Source organism: Varanus komodoensis, unplaced genomic scaffold (assembly GCF_004798865.1).
Source record: "Varanus komodoensis strain SLA01 unplaced genomic scaffold, ASM479886v1 scaffold1, whole genome shotgun sequence".
NCBI classification, from domain to species: domain Eukaryota; kingdom Metazoa; phylum Chordata; class Lepidosauria; order Squamata; family Varanidae; genus Varanus; species Varanus komodoensis.
This window is the reverse complement of record NW_025335268.1, coordinates 51682195-51701962: the sequence shown is the minus strand read 5'-3', so window position 1 is coordinate 51701962 and position 19768 is coordinate 51682195. Positions and strand designations below refer to the sequence as shown.

The 19768-nt window shown below is 41.4% G+C and overlaps 1 protein-coding gene across 2 annotated transcripts; it reads left to right on the top strand.

Annotated features, from left to right (window-relative positions):
- The first annotated feature begins 181 nt into the window (after nt 1-181).
- On the top strand, nt 182-19665 carry HSF2 (heat shock transcription factor 2). 2 transcript variants are annotated; one of them, XM_044425547.1, is made up of 13 exons: nt 183-394; nt 3590-3698; nt 5514-5641; nt 5926-6050; nt 6270-6345; nt 8945-9006; nt 9102-9183; nt 10930-11075; nt 16672-16935; nt 17575-17680; nt 17965-18018; nt 18664-18748; nt 18963-19665. In XM_044425547.1, exons 1-13 carry the CDS (start codon nt 269-271, stop codon nt 19253-19255), a joined length of 1656 nt encoding a protein of 551 aa, XP_044281482.1. In that variant the 5' UTR covers nt 183-268; the 3' UTR covers nt 19256-19665. The 2 variants fall into 2 exon arrangements, with proteins under 2 accessions (XP_044281491.1, XP_044281482.1); XM_044425556.1 differs by lacking the exon at nt 17965-18018 and having other exon boundaries at nt 182-394.
- Nucleotides 19666-19768: the final 103 nt, after the last annotated feature.

Sequence of the window (19768 nt, the reverse complement as noted above, 5' to 3'; positions counted from 1 at the left end):
GCATTTCACGTTGGTGGAAATTTCCGTCTCACTTTGTGCCCAGGCAATAGGTACCCTACAAGCTCTTCCTGCCTTCTTCCAATGAAAGGGAAGTGTTCTCGCTGTTGTGGCACGTGAGGTCTGCGCACGTGGATCCGTTATGTAAAGGGCGGGGCGAAGGGCTCGCGGCCTTGCGCGTGCCTTTCGTCGCGCATGCGTGGGGGCTAGAGGGGATCCGTGGCTGGAGCGGAAAGGAGAGTGCTGGCTGAGGTTGCCTCGGCTCATCACGATGAAGCAGCAGCCGGTCGCGTCGGCGGCGAACGCGGGCGCCGCCACCGCCGTCCCGGCCTTCCTGAGCAAATTGTGGGCTCTGGTGGGCGACGCGCCTAGTAACCAGCTCATCACCTGGAGCCAGGTAAGCGTTCCCAAAGGAGGCCCAGGCGAGGCGAGACGAGGCGAGGCTTTCTTCGTGCGCGACGGCGAGAGGAGGAGGGAAGGACTCGGCCTCTTGGCTGAGGGGATCGCGTTCTTTTGATGCTCCTTTCGCCGGCACCCATTTTTTCTTTATCGTCTTTTCAGTCGGACAAAAGGCCCGGAGGAGGGAAAAGCGAGGAGCCGCCGTGTGGGCGAGGGGGGCGTGGCCAGGCAGTGATTTGGCTTTTATTTTATAACGAGGAAGAGGCGGGTAGCAAATCCTCGTGGGGTCCCCGCCGACGTCTGTAAAGGACATCGTGGCCTGCGATCAAACCACCCCCACACTGTGCACAAGCGGACGCACATGGGCGTGAGGAGGCTGGGGCAGGAAGGCCTCAACAGTCACTGGGCCGCAGCATGGGGATCCTAGGTCGCCCTGACAAAACTCTCCCTCTGGAAAAGGCCTGCAGAGATACTGGGGCGGCGAATGTGTGCGTGTAAGCCAGATGTGCCATTTCAGACGTCATTGGTATTAGTACGCCCTAAGCTGATAGACCGCATTTCGAGAACGGTGTGCACGTACGGCCCTTCTCGGTATCTTGCTAAGGGGCTGTTCCCTTTTAGGAGAAATGGTCTGTAGGCAAAATTCACACCCAGCACTCATGAGGATACAGGGGTGTTGAGATTCTACGCAAAGGCCGGGGCACCAGTTTCGTCGTGAATATTTACTGTATGGTTTTAAAGAAATTCGAGAATTGTGTGAGTTTGAAAATGCCTGATTCATGCCTTGTTTTAGGAACTCACTGAGTTCTTGGCGAGTTGCTCTTCTCACCACACCTCTGTCCATTACAAGGTCGTTTTAAAGCTCTAGAGGAATGCAAAAACAACAAACTTGTATCTTAGATACTGGTCTGACTAAGTATTACAGGAAGCTGGCTGACCAGTAAACACAGTGAGGACTAGGTGGATTCTTTTTCTCCTCTAACATGACTTTTCTAATGTTCTACTGTTGGTTTTAGCCTCTCTCTTTCTCATAGAAATCTCAGTGCACTCACATGAGCAAAATTCTGTGTTGTAGTACTACCCCATTTGCTATTCCCTGCAGTGTAGAAGAGACTCTGTTTTATTAGTATCATTATAGTCTTGGGACTTGTACAGATAGGGAAGCTACAGTGATTGATGCTTCATACATAGTCTTTGCATGATTAAGACTAATAGAACTCAGATCCCAAGAAAGGCTCAATTTCTACATTGCCTTTTGTGTTGTGCACCTGCCTTGCTAACAGTGGCATTTTATTTTTAGCATATGATGTGTTGGGTATATAGTTTCTTCCCTGTTTCTAATGTTTGAGTCTAAGCTTAGGAACTGTTTAGTAAGTAAAAATAGGCTGTTTAATCATCAGTCCGAAGGCAGACTGGGGAATAGAAACTAATGGGAACATGTTCTGTGTGAGACTACTTTTGAAAACTGCCCAAATATGTCAGATGTTCTGGCATGTACGGCCAAATCATCGACCCAGGGCTGGTTACAGGCAACATGGCCTTGTTACAACAGCTTTACTGGCTGTTGGTATGTTGCTGGTTATAATTCAAAGTGCTGGTTATGATCTATAAAGCTGCATTGGGACTAGGCAGGCTGAAAGATTGCTGAAACCCTAAAAGCCTGCCTGGGTTTTAAGATTTTCTGGAGAGGTCCTTCGGGTACCACTGCCTTCAGAGGCATGGTAATACAAGAACAGACTTCCTTGATGACAGCTGCCAAGCCATGGAACTCTGCTTAAAGAAGCCAGGCTGGCACTGTCTCTGACCTTCCACAGCAGGGAAATGCTTTCATTCAAGCAGGCCTTTGGCATGTAAGTGGTTCTCTTGGGCTAATTGCTGTTTATATTCAGTTCTGCTTTTGTGTGTTTAATGCATTTTGTGGTGTTGTTTTATTCAAGTGTTTATTTGTCTTTCGCTATTAGCAGCTTTGAATGCCAAAGGTGGAGTATAAATCAAATTAGTAATCATCATCATCTTAATGTGTTCTTACTACCTCTAGGCTACAGGGCCTGCTGACTGTCATCTCAGCTTTCAACATCAGTGAGCTTCCCTGCATGAGTTTCTAACCATTGTGACCAGGCACATTATCAAAATTCACAGAAGATGATGGCATTCAGACAGTGTCCTAAGCATACTGATGTTATATTTCTTAAAACCTCTGCATTGACCTTGCTGCTGCCAGTCTATTCCATTTTGAACAGATGGCATGTTAAAATGAGACTTCGCTGTGGAAGGTCATAAAAATATGAGGGGATACTATTAAATGTAGTTACATTTAGCTAAGAGATCAGAATAATTTTGCCATATCTATTTCCTGTAACAAGAAGCCTTTTCACATCTGAGTCTTAACCCAGGGCATGAGCTGTATCATGTGCATTCATACTGCATAAGTTAAACTGGCAGCCAGTAAACTATCTTGTTAAAAGACCTATGTATTCTACCTTGAGCTTCATTAAAAAAAACCAGGACATTGATACAATTTCCCCTTAATAATTAAGGAGTTAATATTTTTGTGACCAGTTTCTTAGTTATTCGGGTAAGATCTATAAACCAGAATGGGACATACACAGTTTATTGGACAAGTTAAAAAGTAGAATGTTAGTTCTAGGCCCTATCAAAGATGGAAGAGCTCCCACTTTTTAACTTAAGTTGGTTTGTTAAATTGGTTAATATATATATTACAGGTTTTGTGGTATTATTGGCAACTTTCAGCCATAGAATTACAGTACTGCTTGGTCCTGACAATTTGTATACAAATGAGATATTAGACTTTCTCACATAAGTTGTATGCCATTATCCCCTGCAAATGGTTTGGTGATGTTCACTGGCTTGGAACTAGCTTTGTGTACTGGTCAGCAGAATGAATCCCCCCCCCCCCCGGATCTACTCCAGAGAACAGATCTTTGGAGCAGATTTGGGGTGTGTGTGTGTTCTGCCAGGGAGGAGGAGAGGATAACGAAGTCCACTTTTGGACATTGGATCGAACACACACAAAAATAGTTGTCTTAAACACCTAAGAAAGTTCTACAGATATCTTAATTTTAAACCGTAAAGAGTTTTTGAACTACATCAAATTGAGTTTTTATTTGCAGTAGAATGCCTTTTCCATTTCTAGTCATATTGTTAGTTGGTGTGTGTGTTTTCTTAATTTCAGAATGGTCAGAGTTTCCTTGTGTTGGATGAGCAAAGGTTTGCCAAAGAGATTCTGCCAAAGTACTTCAAGCACAACAACATGGCAAGCTTTGTGAGACAGCTAAATATGTGTAAGTTTTATAGCAACATGTTGTACTGACTTAAATCTATACTTAAAATCTTGCACTTTTGGAAGATCTAGTCTTCAGTTTGTTTTCCTTTTTGGCAGTAATGAATTAGACCTGTTACTCAGATTTAATTAGCTCTACAGTCAATGGATACAAGCAGGATGATCAGAGTTATAAAGCACTTTCTGGCTAGAATGCATATGTAAGAAGCAGGCATAACACATGATGCATGTTTAAGCACTCACTGAACTGAGCATCCCAAAATAAAAAACTGGGTGGAAGAACACTTGGTGCTATGAAAGTTAATTCTAAGCAGGGAGCAGTTGTCCTAACTTCAGCCCAATGAGAATCTGTTTTTCTGAAAGTAAAATCTGTTTTGGTTTTTGAGGATACAACAAAGGAATTGTCTATGTGTTTAAGAAGTCCCATGCTGGTAGCATTGCCAGAAAAAATGCTGTTGTACTCATGTCCTGACTATGGGCTTTTTAGGAGGCACCTGATCAGCTACTGGGGAAGCAGGATAATACACTGGATAGAGCTTTAATTCAATCTAGGAAGACTATTCTTATGTATGATATAGGAAAGCTTTTCTGCTGACTCAACAGTTGAGGTGATCTTCAGTGATTATTATTATTACATTATATTTGCATTCCAGCATTTTTCCTGTGAGGAACCTAGGCAGCTTATGCAGCTCTGTTTTATCCTCACAACAATTACCCTGTGAAACAGGTTTGGCTGAGAGTCTGTGACTGGCCCAAAGTTACTCAGTTTCATGGCTGACTAGGGACTAGGACCTGCATCTCCTGGGTCCTCAGTCCCACACTAATCACCACACCAACTTTTCCTCTCCATGCAGTTTTCCATCTCCTGCAAAATATGTTCTGCAAGTTTGGGTGTGTAAAGGAGATGACACTGGAAGCTGAAGTAAGGGGGTAGGGTTCATCAAAAATGACCTTCCTCTCCCCCGTCCCCACTTTTTGCAGTAGAGCTTGGCCATGCTCACACTGAATAAATAACTTTGTAGCCTATCCACAGTAGCAACAATATTTGATTTATTTGTGCATATAAAGTATTTTTTCCACACTCCCCAAACAAAAAGTATCTCAAGACAGCTTACATGTAATCAGTAAAGCGATACAACCATTGTCCCACAGGTGTAGTATCTAAAAAGATATGAAACACAAGAAAAAAGGAGATGGGAAAGGGAAAAGAATGTTTTTGTCAGTGAATGGTACTCAGTATAACCAAACTGTTATGGCAGCTGTACAGGTATGCACAACAGTGACTTGCAGTAGAATGGATTGCATTATGAATACTGCTTGTGTTCCATTCACTTTCTAAGGTTTAAGCTACTGATGTTTTAAGCCACAGTGTTACCCTGTTTAATATATTATGAAGGTTGCTTTCTCATTCTCTTCCCAGGTTTAGAGCCCTTGGCTTTAAGCTGGAAGGAATGATAAATTGTGCTTGCTTTCATAGCAGTTCTCTAAGCAAATGGCAGAATTATAAAAACTTCATGTGTGACTGCTTGGTTCTCTCTTGGTAAAATCTAGAAGGAAAGCAAAGCAGAACACTGCTTTATATGTTTATACTGTTTGATATGCTCCTGATCTATCACAGAAGCTTGTACTAAGAAGGGCAGCTTTCTAGCAGAATAGCACTGGGAAGACAAAACATGGACAATTGAACATGAATGGAACTTACTTAAACAAAGCTGTGGTAGAATTTTGGAGTTTTTTATTGAATGAAGTCTGCAGCCTTGAATATTCTAAAACAATTTTGCATAACTGATGTTTTGTTTTGTTTTTGTTTTTTTAGATGGTTTCCGTAAGGTAGTCCATGTTGATTCTGGCATTGTCAAGTTAGAAAGGGATGGCCCTGTTGAATTCCAGCATCTCTATTTCAAGCAAGGGCGAGAAGATTTACTAGAGCATATTAAAAGAAAGGTTAGTGAAAGGTTTTCTAGAACCTTTGAACTGTCTCTTAATGTTCACAAAGTGGGGCAGAATGTCAGATGTCAAATAATCACCATAAGAATTTAGTTTCTATTTTTGAAGGACAATTACCTTTTCTGTACATAGAACTTATAATTAAGATTACTGCTCTACTTTTGTGCATTTTTTAGAATACTCAGTGAATTAATGTAATCTGGGATGATCATAATTTTAAAGGATAAAATAATATGCTATTTTAATTTGAAAGATAATATTTGTGGTGGTAATTTTTACAGGTTTCATCTTCAAGACCTGAAGAAAATAAAATTCGCCAGGAAGACCTTTCTAAAATCATAAGTAGTGCTCAGAAGGTTCAAATTAAACAAGAGACTATTGAATCCAGGCTTTCTGCTCTGAAGAGGTAAATGTGGTGAAAGCTAATGTGGCAAAACTTTGATATTCGGAGGGGGGAGTAGCAAATAGAGAAAGATAGACTTTCATCTAGAATGTTTAGATTTGAAATATAACTTTATTCTAAACTCTTTAATTACTTGATTGCTAGAGTGACTGTGTAAGAAACTTTTCTTAGTATTTTATTGAGTTAATTATTCTTATATTGAGTTTAAACATTTTAAAACAGAGAAAATGAATCTCTTTGGCGGGAAGTCGCAGAACTGCGAGCAAAACATCTGCAACAGCAGCAAGTGATTCGTAAGGTAATTATGCAACTGGTTTTGTGATTCATAAATCAATAATTAAATTTGGGGGTGGGGAACTAAATGTAAAACTACACCAGCTACTCCTCTAACAGTAAACTTGGGCTGTTGTAAAGGTAGAGACGTATTTATTGTAAACTTATGGCTTGAACAGTTTCTGATTTGTGCATCATGATAAGCCATGGCTGCTCATGTTGTTCTCCCTGCAGTCAAGAGAGATTAAGCCCACAGACTTTCAGTCTGTGTTTGATTTAGTTTGATGCATAAAACAGTTCTCTGGTTTGTTTCCCTAGCAAACCAGAGAGACAACACCAAAACAAACTGTAGGCTATTTTTTTGGTTTGTTGGGGATGAGACAAGCTAGAGAACTGGTTTTCAGGTCGCACTGGAACCATGAACATAATGCCTATGGGTTCTTTAGCCACTCCGTCTTGCAACTACAGCAGTCAGTGCTTACAAGCAAGTGAAATTTCCCATTATAACAACAGCATTTTTGAGTGCACAAATACAACCAAAACTAGGGGGTTGGAAGGGAGGGTATGATCATCTTCAGAGCCACCTTAGAAAAGGGGCAAAGAAATACGTGATTTGAGGGCATGGTTGTGTGGAATTGTAAAGGAACTATTTTCAGTTTTTTCTGAGTTTTTTTATATATACCAGTTTTGACAGTATAGTTAAAGGAGTCAGGTTTGTGCACCCTGAATATAAAATTGGAAGAAGGGTTAATATATGTAATTTATATTCAAAATGGTTTTTTAAAGTCTGACTACATTCATTCACATTTGAAAAAGAAATTCTCTTAATAAACTTTAGACTTAAACAATGCAGTGTTTACTTTGCTATAGCACCCTCAATCTAAAAATAATTAAGGGTGCTATCTTGTAGTGGCTGGGGCATGCAGGGAGTTTGCATGCCTTTTTCTGTTAAACTATGCATAAAGCTGTGTCTAAAATTATATATTCAAAATTAAATCCAATTAAATTTATAAAGTATGTATAATTACCAGGAAAAGCCAATAACTGAACAGTGCAGCATGTTTAGTGCTTGACAGGAGCTCAAGAGACTTGGATCCTAGTCCACACTCAGCCATGCAGCTCACTGGGTTACTCTTGTCCAGACACTGAATCTTAGCCTAATCCACCTCACAGGGTTGTTGTTGATAAAATGGAGGGGACCATTATGTGAAGACCACAGGAGATGCATTGGGTTCCTTGGTGGAAAAATGACAGGATATAAATAGAACAAACACCTTAAAGAAACATGTAACAATTAGTTGCTCAAAAACCGGTGGAGAAATGGTTTGAATTCCCACAAGTAGTCTGTTCATAGTCAAATCCATCCAACAATAACTTTACCCAAGAAAATATCCTTGCCCAGTTAAAAACTGATTATGAGCTTCACATTTGCCAATATCTGCTGAAGGGGAAGGCACCAGCATTCTGTATTCCCTACATCATTCCGCTCACTACTAAACATATTGCTTAATTTCTGTTAAGTGTTTGCTAAACCTTTCTGCAAATCAGCTCTGCTGGCTGTCCTCTTCTAAAGACTCAAAAATTAATAAGACTTGGTTATGCAGTAGAAGAATTTTCCTTGAAATATACTCAAGTGTTTGACACAATATTGCTTTATCACAAAATCCCTGATATTCCCAAAACACTTTGGTGATTTTCTGAACTAAAATCAGTGTTGTGTGAGTGGAAGTCTGCTTGGTGCAGCAGGAGTTTCCTCTTCCTTCCTGCACATCCCTGATACCTGCTGCAAAGGATTTTTTCAAAGTACTACAGCAGGAATAGATAATTTAATCAACCAATAGTGTTGTTTGGACACATCTGTGTTTCTGCATCTTTCAATTATTTTAAAAGATTAACTTTGGATTCTTCAAAATGCATATTTCTGCATCCTCACTGAATTTTTGCTCACTCCCCCCCCCCCCAATAACACTGGAACCCCATGTCATCCCATGAGGCTTATTGGTGGGGTGTTTAGGACAGATAAAAGGAGATACTACTTCATACAGCATATAAACTATGAAATTTGTTGCCACTCTGGAAGCCTCTAAAAAGAGACTAGACAGACTGATGAGGGAGGAGGCTTTCACTGGCTGCTAACCTTTCTGGCTGTGTGCAACCTCCTTTACCAGAGGTAGCATGCCTGTATACACCAGTCGCAGAGGAGCTTGGGCAGGAGGAAGTCTTGCATTCATCCTGCTGGAGGGATCCTGTGGGGAGCTGCTTTGCCACCAGCTATATGGAGTGCTGGACTAGATGAGCCTGACCCAGCATAACATTTCTTATTTTCTGTGTACTGGAGCCTTTCATTTTGAGATATAGGTGGTTGGATGTTCATATTGTGTGCAAAAATGGTTCAGAATAGTCTGTCTAATCCTACTACCATCTCACTTTATTTGATTTAGAAAGTGAAGACTTGTTTGAAAAATTGTTATGGGTAATTTTCCCTTTTTTTTTTTTTTTGTAAAAGCACTTAGTGAGTAGACATGCAAAGGATTACCCTAAGTTATGTTGAGCTCAGCTTGACTTATTCCCTGATGTGCCTTCAAGATTGCAGATAAAAACAATATTCTCTTTTGTTTCTGCAGATTGTACAATTTATTGTTACTCTTGTTCAGAATAATCAGCTTGTAAGTCTGAAACGCAAACGGTAAGTATTTGAAATTTCTGAAAATATAATCTTTCATGAGCATGTGCCATTTTAGAAACTTTTTTCTCAATGTTTTTGTTTCTTTTCTGGTTTAGCCCACTGCTACTGAATACTAATGGAGCTCCAAAGACCAACTTATTCCAGCAGATAGTTACAGAACCAACAGAAAGCAAACATGTGAGTTAATTGTGAAATATACTTAGGTAAGGTAATGAAATGTTGGATTGGACAATAACCACAAGAAGGCTGTGTTGACAGGTGAAATGCAGTTTAAAATGAGAATACAGAACAAAATCAATCCTTCACTGTGTAATGAGACAAGGGCCTGGTGAGTACAGTTCCAAGCAAACACTTCCATTATATTGAGCCAGTTTCTGCATAGGCTTCTGAAAGGGCAAAAGATACACCCAGGCAGCTTTCTGATAAAAATTTATTCTGGTCCTTGTGTGCACATCAACAGGTTTCCTCTTCATTGGTATATAATTCAACATTTGAGTACTCTTATCCAAATATGTCAGCTCTATCTGAAACTATACTGCTCAAATTCAAAATCAAACCAAGTAATGATTAACACATTTCCTAGTTTAGAACACAAACTCTGACAAACAGTTGTTTATAGACCATGAGGTAAGACCCAATATTGTGGCTTATTTTCTCTTACGTATGGCCCTGAATCTTGGATGCCCAGGCCTCAGCAGTGGCCAGGGGCCTGTTTGGACACTGAGGTCAATGTACCAACTGCATCTGATCCTAAATTGTCCAGTCTGGCCATGATCATGAACGACTTACTTACATTCCATTTGGACAACTGTAACACACACTTATGTGGGCTGCCTTCAAAAACCTTTCAGAAACTTGAAAATGTTGTGGCCTGGTTAAAGGGAACTACATTGGTGAAGCAGCTTCCCTGGCTACTGGCCTGTTTCTGAGCAGAATTCAAATTGTACTTTAATATATAGTTTCAATTATTTTAATTGAACATACAAGCCATCTTTATTACCATATTTTTTTTAGTAAAAGTCAGATTACTGATAAAATTATTAACATCATGGCAAACCTTTCCTGAGATTTAGTGTTTGTTTTTAAATGCCAGTGCCTGTGTTAAAATGGTGTACAAAGTAACCCACAGGCTTACCCAAATGAAGCCAAACTATCCCAGTTAATGCTCAAGCCAGGTATCAAGTGACTAAGGTTTTACTAGGGCAAAATTTTGCTCACCCCATCTTTTTTGCCTTGCTGTTAAATGTGTACTACTTCCTCATTCTGCATAAAGTGCCTGGACAGTCAGCAGATAGACATAAAATACGTAAGAATAATGACATGCATTATTTATTTTATTTATTAGATTTATACCCTGCCTTGTTTTCTTACAAAGAACTCAGTGGGTTACATAATTTTCCTCCTCCTGCTCTCAGTCTTATCTCCACTACAACAACTGTGTGAGGCAGGTTGGTCTGAGAGTCTGTGGCTGGCCCAGAGTCACCCAGATGTCTCCATGACTGAGCAGGAACTAGAACCCAGATCACCTGAGTTCCAGTTCCACACTTTTAACCACTGAACCCCACTAATTCTCTTTAATGGGAAAATCATGTTTTTTAAGTGAGGTATATTTGTATGATTTACAAACTACTAATTTATACATCTAGTTCAAATACGTTTAAGCTTGAGTTCACCAACTTTGGTACCTTCTAGTTTAGCCTTCCCCGTCCTGGTACTCTCTGGATGCATTAGTCTACAACTGCCTCCCAGCATTCCTGATGATTATCCACACTGGCTAGATCAGATGAGAGTTGACATCTAAAATATTTGGAGATTAGGAAGGCTGTTTCAGTGTTTGTGATCCGTTTTGAGGAATGGATTAAGGCTGACTTCTAAATGTTGCTTGCTATGAAGCTAGTTTCTAACGCCTTGTTTAATATGCAGGTACCACACAGCAGAACAGATGGTTTAAAGCAGAGAGAGCAGCTGTCAGATGATATTATTATTTATGACATCACGGATGATATTGGTGATGAAGAAAAGGCTCCAGTTACTCCAGAAACAAATGAGGACACAGCTTCAGACTCAAAGTAAGGAGATTTTTTTTAGGTTGTAAGTATAATTGGAATTAAATTTGCTTCTGCATTCCTATGTCTTGCTTTAATGCCTACTCAGGATGTACACCTATAAAGTGTGCTGCCGCAGAGACACTGTAAGCAATATTTTGTAGGTGCTAACAGATTTTCTCTCAACAATGAAACACTCCTCTTAGGCCCTAACAGTTAGGGACAACAATTGTTTTGTAAGTGCTATTGTGAAGGCAATATATTTAAACTTTGTCAGCAACTCAATGCATGAAGTGGGACATGGCCCTCGTTTGGTCCTCTCTCCCAGTCATGAGATGAGTAGTCTGAAAATGGTGGTGGCAGGGTGGGGGAATGTCCAAATAATTGTCAGTCCAAGGCATTGTCAGACCATTTCTTGATAAAGTTTGAACTCATAACATTACTTCCCTACTTCACGGGTGTGGATGGGGACACACATTCAGGTGATCTGCCCCAGGTGTCTGATAGAAATCAATTTTGGAATGTTCTTGAGGATTTCCCAGTGGATAGAGCTGCTGTGATTCAGTCAAGACCCATAGTACAGTCAGTCAGTCAGTCAGTCAGTGAGAGAGAGAGAGAGAGAGAGAGAGAGAGACAGAGGACCATCGTCTTGTCACCCTCCTGCACTCTTCCACTGCTATAGAGGCCGTTCTGCTCTTTGGTATATTGGGGAGTTGCAGTCAGGGAAACAGGCTGGATATAGGCTAGTGCACAAATGGCATAAGACTCAAAGTGAAGACATTCGAGCACATTGTGTCTATTGCATGGTGGTTCAGGAAGCAAAGAAGTAACTTCATTACCTTGGTTGCATCCTTGAGTAAACATCTAATGGAGCTTTTCTAGGTGGGCCAGGGCCTGTTAATACTCTTCTCAGCAAATAAGGTCCTTCCCCCCTCAAAGACCCGCTGGAACCTTTTTGCATTATATTTTGAGGATAACATTTCTGGTCTGTGCAGCAAGCATGATGCAGGTGCCAGCACAGCTCCAGACAAGATGTCTGATACAAGTACCTGCCTAATTTTGTGTGATCAATTTAAATTATTATAGCCCAATGATATGGACAAGGTGCTTGCAGTAGTGTGACTGGCTGCATGCTTTTCTGCTTATTTTTCCTGGCTAATAAAAGTTAGTTGTGGGGAGGGCATCTAACTGAGTGGATCCGGGTGTGGTGAGGGCATCTTTGCAAGAGCAGGTGGTTTCTTCTGTCCTTGAGGCAATAGTGCAACCCCTCCTGAAGCAAACACTCCTGACCTAATGGTATTTGGTACCTACTGCCTGGTAGCAAATACCCTTTTGAGGTTCTTGAGAAGGTGGTGGGCGGCAAAGCAACGGATGGAGTATACCAGTGATCTAAACTCTTTTCAGTCTGGGTTTCAACTTGGCTATGGGACTGAATCAATTTTGGTCACCCTGAGGGATGACCTGTATCTGGGAATGCGATTCTGCTAGTGCTGATTTCTCATTGCCTTTTGATATCATTGATCATGATATTCTTGATTGACTCTGTGGGTAGAGGCACTGACTGCATTCGCACAACATGACAAGCATCTTTGCATGCTTACCTTGCTTTGTATTTTTTTTTTATTTGAACTACCTGCCAGACAAGTGCTTTCTACTTAATCATAATTTCCATCTTATATGCCAACAGTAGGAGAATTGAACATATTCCATTAGCCACTATGCTTGAAATTCAGTCCCAAGGTGCATCACTCCTGCCTAAGTTGTTTGCCCCTTCCTCATTGATCCACACAGAGGCTGGATGGCTTGCATGACTCCTGCAGTTGCCACCCTTTCCAGAGGGCTCTGTGCTAGCTACATGCCAGGTCTGTGGAAATCATGATCCAAAGTTCAGATAATATGACAGGCCACAATGGTATGGTGAAACCATAGAGCCAAACCATTGTTTCTTCTTGTGGTTTTTAAAGGCCAAACCTACCATGGTGAGATCCATGTCCAGGTTTGGATAACAGACTAGCAGTGGTAAAAATCACCATGGCTTGTTGTGTTATCTGAACCCAGCCATTGTGTTGGTAGTTCCTGTATTACTTGTGAAGCCAATTCCAGAGAATAACATTGGATGACTCTTGATCAAAGCCCTGGCAAGTGAGCTGTGGGCTTCCTTAGGGTGCCATCCTGTCCTCAATGTTATTTAACATCTATATGCAGCCACTGGGGGTACTCATTAGGGGATATGAAATGGTGCCATCAGTATGCTCATGTTAGCTATATTTCCCTGTGACAACTGAATCAGGAAGCACTTATGCCAGTTTTACATCAGTGTCTGGACGAGAGCAAATACACTGGAATCCTAGGAAGACAAAAATCCTCTGCGTAAGTGGTTCCTGAGTCTAGGAAATAGGTTTATTACCTGTTTTGGATGGGGTTGCACTCCCTACTGAAGGATCAACTTGGTAGTCTCTGGGAACTCCTAGATCCATCACTGTCACTGGGGTTCCAAGTGGCTGCTGTGGCTTGGAGTATCTTTTACCATATCAACTTGGTTAGCCAGCTGCACCCACTCCTGGACAGGATAGCTTGGTAACCTCAGGATATAATCACTAGTAACCTCAAGACTGGATTGTGGTCCATTTGGGGCTTCCCTTAAACCTTCCCTAGGAAGCTGGGATTAGTACAAAATGGAGTAATTCAGCTGTTGTTATAAGCTGAAAAGAGGCGGTTCTCAACTACTTTGCTATTGGACCAGGTTTAAGGTTTTAATATGTGCACAAAGGTTTGAATAACTTGAGAGGAAGGAACTTGAGAGAACATCTTTTTTCTTACCAACCTGTTCAGTAACTGCGATCATCAGAGAACAGTCTTCTAATGGTATTACACAGACTCATGGCCTGACTGGAGCATACTAGGATAAATGCCTTCACTTGTGGCAGCCCAATTTCTGTGGAATTCACTGCTTTGGAAGGCCAGGCAGGCACCAATACTGTGCTGCTTTTGGTGTTTGCTAAACACAGTCATATTCTAGGAAGCCTTTTCTTGCTGACTAGCCAGTGTCTTAATGTTAATTTTGTTTTGAAATATATGGTCTGTCTGTCTGTATGTATGTATTTATTTAGAAAATTTCTAGGCCGCCCCATTCGCTGAAGCCTCGGGGCGGCTTACAAATAAATAAATTAAAATACATAAATAACATTATAAAATACATGTAACTGTATAAAATAAGTTGCCCTGGCCAAAAAAACCTTAAAATAAAAATAACATTAACAATTAAAATGACGCTTGAATAAAAAGGTCTTCACCTGGCACGAAAAACAAATAACGACGGCGCCAGGCGGACCTCTCTGGGGAGCGCATTCCATAGATTGGGCTCCAGCGCAGAGAAAGCCCTCCTCCGAGTACCTGTCCTCCTAATTTCCTTCACGGAAGGCTCCTGGAGAAGGGCCTCCCGCTGATCTCAGGGGGCGGGCATATATGGACGTAAGCGCTCCTTCAGGTAGCCAGGACCCAAGCCATTTAGGACTTTATAAGTGATCACCAACACCTTGAATTGGGCCCGGACTTCAATGGGAAGCCAGTGAAGCTGATGGAGGACTGGAGTCACGTGAGCATAACACCCAGTCCCTGTCAACAGCCTGGCAGCTCTATTCTGAACCAATTGAAGTATCCAGACCGTCTTCAAGGGTAGCCCCACGTAGAGCATGTTGCAGAAGTCAAGTTGGGAAGTCACCAACGCGTGTGTCACTGTCGCCAGGCAGTCGTTCTCCAGGTAGGGGCACAGCTGATGGATCAGCCGAAGCTGAAAGAAAGCGCTCCTCGCCACCACTGTCACCTGAGCTTCCAGTGAAAGCTCTGGGTCGAGGAGCACTCCCAAGTTGCAGACCGTGTCCCTAAGAGGGAGTGCAACCTCATTCAGAACTAGGTTCAATTCACCCTCACCGAAGCTCAATCCGCCAACCAAGAGGACCTCTGTCTTGTCTGGATTGAGCTTCAGTTTATTGGCCCTCATCTAGCCCATTACCTCAGCCAGGCACCAGTTCAGCACAGCCACTGCCTCACCTGGATTGGTGGAAAACGAGAGGTAGAGCTGGGTATCATCAGCGTACTGATGATTCCGCAGCCCACACCTCCTGATGACCTCTCCCAGCGGTTTCATGTAGATGTTAACCAGCAAAGGGGACAATATGGACCCCTGTGGTAATCCATGGCATAGCTGCCATGGTGCAGAGCCATAGTCCCCCAGCACCACCTTCTGGAAACGGTCATTGAAATAAGAGCGGAACCACTGCAGAGCAGTGCCTCCAACCCCCACTCCCGCTAGCCTATCCAGAAGGATACCATGGTCGATGGTATCAAAAGCCGCTGAGAGGTCCAGAAGAACCAACAAGGACGCACTCCCCCTGTCCTTCTCCCTGCACAGGTCATCGTACAGGGCGACCAAAGCAGATTCAGTACCGTACCCGGGTCTGAAGCCAGACTGAAATGGGTCCAGATAATCAGTTTCATCCAAGAGTGCTTGGAGTTGTCCCGCCACCACCCGCTCCAACACCTTGCCCAAAAACGGGATGTTGGCCACTGGTCTATAATTAGTGGCCATCTCTGGATTCAGTGAAGCTTTCTTCAGGACCGGTCGGACTACCGCCTCCTTTAAAGAGGCAGGTACCCGACCCTTCCTCAGAGAAGCGTTAACCACTTCCAAGATCCAGATCCCAATCCCGTGCTTGGCGTTATTTATTAACCAAGACAGGGAAGGGTCCAATAGGCAAGTGGTGGGACGTACTCATCCAAGCACCTTGTCCACAACATCAGGCTGCAATAACTGAAATTCATCCATTAATTTTGGACCAGGCGGAGGCATTGGTATCTCCCCAGAAACCTCTGAGTCACTAGTAGAGTCTAGCTCGTGACGAATCTGAGCGATTTTCTCCCTGAAATGCTTGACAAAGTCGTCACAGCGGGCCTTCAAGGGTAAAACCAGATCTTTCTTGGGGCCAGGATAAACCAGGCCATGCACCACTTGAAAAAGCTCCGCCGGACGGCATTTTGAGGAGGCAGTGGAGATGGAGAAGAATCTCTTTTTCGCCGCCCTCACCACCACAGCATAGGCCAGATAATGGACTCTTAAGTGTGTTCGGTCAGATTCATCCCGTGATTTCCTCCACCTACGCTCTAGCCATCTCCCAGCCTGCTTCATCGCCCGCAATTCAGGTGTATACCAAGGGGAAGAGTGGGCTCTGCCTGGCGGGAGAGGACGCTTAGGAGCGATCGTGTCAACAGCCCTGGTCATCTCCCCGTTCCACAGTTTGACCAGAGCCTCAACAGGAGCACCAGTCTTGTCAGCCGGAAACTCCCCCAGGGCCTTCAGGAATCCATCCGGATCCATCCGGCTCCGAGAGCGGGCCCACACAATCGGGTCCGCACCCTTACTGAGGGAGAGGCCGCTCTCGAGCACAAACCTCACCAGGAAGTGATCTTTATCTGTTTTAACCTACTGTTCACAATCTGTTTGGATGTGGAGTGGTTTAGAAGTACTGTGAACAGAGAGATAGATAATCCATACTTCCAGCTAAGCTGCAAAGATAAGGTGGTGATGGTTTCTTTAACTGTAATCCTATAATTTGAATTGCAGCTATAGTCCTGACATTGTTATAGTAGAAGATGATAATGAAGATGACTATGCTCCAATAATTCAAGAAAGTACAAATGGTGAACCAGTTTCCATTCCATCCAGTGATGCTGTCAGTCCTTCCACTGATAGCACAAGTCCATTAATGTCAAGTGCTGTTCAGTTGAACAGCCAGTCAGCTTTAACAGCAGAAGATCCTGTCTCAATGATGGATTCTATACTCAGTGAGAATGGAGTGATCTCACAAAATATCAACCTCCTTGGAAAGTGAGTAACCGTTTCAAGTCATCTTTAAAATTCACGCTTTTCTTTCCTTTAAGAACATGAAGTTGAACTACAGGAGTATTTAAAATTTTCATTTGTACTGTTTTGCTCGTTTCTGGAACAGGTATAATGGGAGAGATGCATTCTGTCTTCAGTGTTCCTCTGAATAATGAATTCAGTTTATTGTACAGGTAGTTCTAGCCTAGATTTGCTGTTTGCTTTGTTGTTTCAAATGTCAGTCTGTGTTTTAAACCCTTCTAAGAGACTGAAGGTCTTCTATAAGATCATTTTGCATGATCAGTGTGTGTCCCCAGTCCTGACAGACATCATGAGTTATTAGCAGGCACCTAGAAAAACATACCTATTGAATTTCAAGCTGTCTTAATGGTTGTTCTTTGAGCTTTCTATGGTTATATTTATACACTGTTCTAGGTATCAGCTAAGGATAATAAATGGCAAGCTTTAGATATGGGCAGGAAAACTATTCAGGATTTTGGGTATTGAAAAAATTTAAGTTACCCAAATGTTACCTTGAACCTATTTGAAAAGCCTGTATTGCATCAAGAGACTTTCACTTTATCTGATTCAGGGGTACAGCATATTACTTTAAAAAATTCATGGGCTGTTCTTACATACTTTTAGGGTTGAACTCCTGGATTACCTTGAGAGCATTGATTGCAGTTTAGAGGATTTCCAGGCCATGCTTTCCGGACGGCAGTTCAGCATAGATCCAGATCTTCTAGTTGATGTAAATATTTGACAATATTTTATTTTTATGTTCCAACTATTTTGTGAAACAAGTAGTAGATATTTGCATTTTTTTCTTAAGTATTCATTGAAAGTTCTGTATTGATATCAACTACAAATCCATAAACTTTCAGAGAAATCTAACAAAATTGTGTGTTGTACTTAGGAGTTTTCTGCAGAGTATTTTTCCTATAGAAAATTTCTACAGATCAGTTTACACTTTACAAATCACTGACTTTATATCTTGAATATAGTATCTTAAAATTTGATATATTTTGTCTTCAGCTTTTTTCAAGTTCCGTGCAGATGAATCCCACAGGTCATATCAATAGTACAAAAGTAAGTTTTAAATTAGCACAGCAATCAAAAAAATGGTGTCATTTGTTAATGGCTAAATGGTCCAGTTAATGGTTTGTTGGCATTTTCTTTTGTTAATTGTCTTGAAGTTATGATTATGACATTATTTAAGGAAATAGATTTCTGGCTCCTTGTGTTTCCATTCTTCTGAGTGCTTGAAATTTGATACCTATTTTGAAAAAAAAAATACACATGTACCTCTTAAGCTTTCAGTTCTGTCACTGGAGTGGCTTATCCTGGCAGGAACAGCAGTAGAGTATGAGAGTTGTCACAGACAGTGTGTTATTAAAAAGTGGAAGAAGCACAAGCTGAGAATTGATTGAAACAATGGGTTTGCATTACTTTAGAATGATTGGCATGCAGTTACATGGTTTTGTTCTAATCGGACTTCAGTTTTACTGGGAGTGTGGGGATTTGGGTAAGGAACACTATTTCTGGACGCTAATAGCTAGATACATTCATTAGCATCAGCTTGTTGTGCTTTTCTGTTGGCTGCGCAGCTGCCTGATCATTCAAGATACATAATTCATTTTGTATGTTCTTGAAAACCATAGATTATAGTTGGTCAGGTTTTAGCTGTTCCCAAGTTTAATATACAGTTAGATGTGTGTAATTATCTCTTCATAGGTGGAAACAAAGGGAATTGAAACAATGAAGACCAATGGTGCACAACAAGTTACACAAGAGGTGCCTAATTCTAACCCCAAAGCAGGTTAGTACATTAGTTCTGATAGTGTAGAAAGTGTTAGGTTACATACTTCCATTTTCATATTTTCAGTTTACCTTTAGACGTGAACAGAACAGCACAAATCTTGCATTTTTGAATAAAATGAATTACAAGGTTCAGTCATTTTCTACCAAAACAATAACTTTTTGTTGGTGAATTTGGTTAACTGTTTTGGTTTGGCTTGTTTCTTCTGCTATAGATAAGCAGCTCATTCAGTACACTGCCTTCCCGCTACTTGCATTCCTTGATGGCAATCCAGGCTCAGCAGCAGAAAGTATGAATGGGACATCTGAGTCAGTGTCCTCTGTAGATAAACCTTTAGAAGTGGATGAACTTCTGGAAAGCGGCCTGGATCCTCAACCAACCCAAAGCAAACTTGTTCGACTGGAACCATTGACAGAAGCAGAAGCCAGTGAAGCGACACTATTTTACTTGTGTGAACTTGCTCCTGTGCCAATGGACACTGACATGCCCTTGTTGAATAATGAATGAGAAAGCTGAAACAGTATTTATTTAGGTTGTTGTTTGGGTTCTCTCTTTTGTAATGGCATTTTGTGAAAGCAGCTAATGTGGAACCTGAACCAGTTTTATCACCTTCCCTCAAGATTGGTCAGAGAGCAGTTTAAATATTTATATAAACCATCAACAGTTAACACCAATTCATTATACTTTAGTGCTGTTGTATTTTGAATTGTATGTATTCAGAAAACAGCAGGTAATCAGATGCTCTGTATTAACTACTTATGGTTTTCCTTGTTCACTTTGGTCCTTATGTATGACTTGACAAGTAATTCATAAGTAATTCTGGATGGAAACTGTAGCACATTCAAGTTTTATTCTTCTGTACTTGGTTTTCTATTTTTACAACTTTGTTTAAATAAAACTATGTTAGGGGACCAGAAGTTAACATGGTGCTTTATTAAACCTAATTTTATAGTCATGGAATATTTATGACATTTGCTATAGTTCGAGTATGTCTGCATTTCATCAGGGCATAATTCCTAT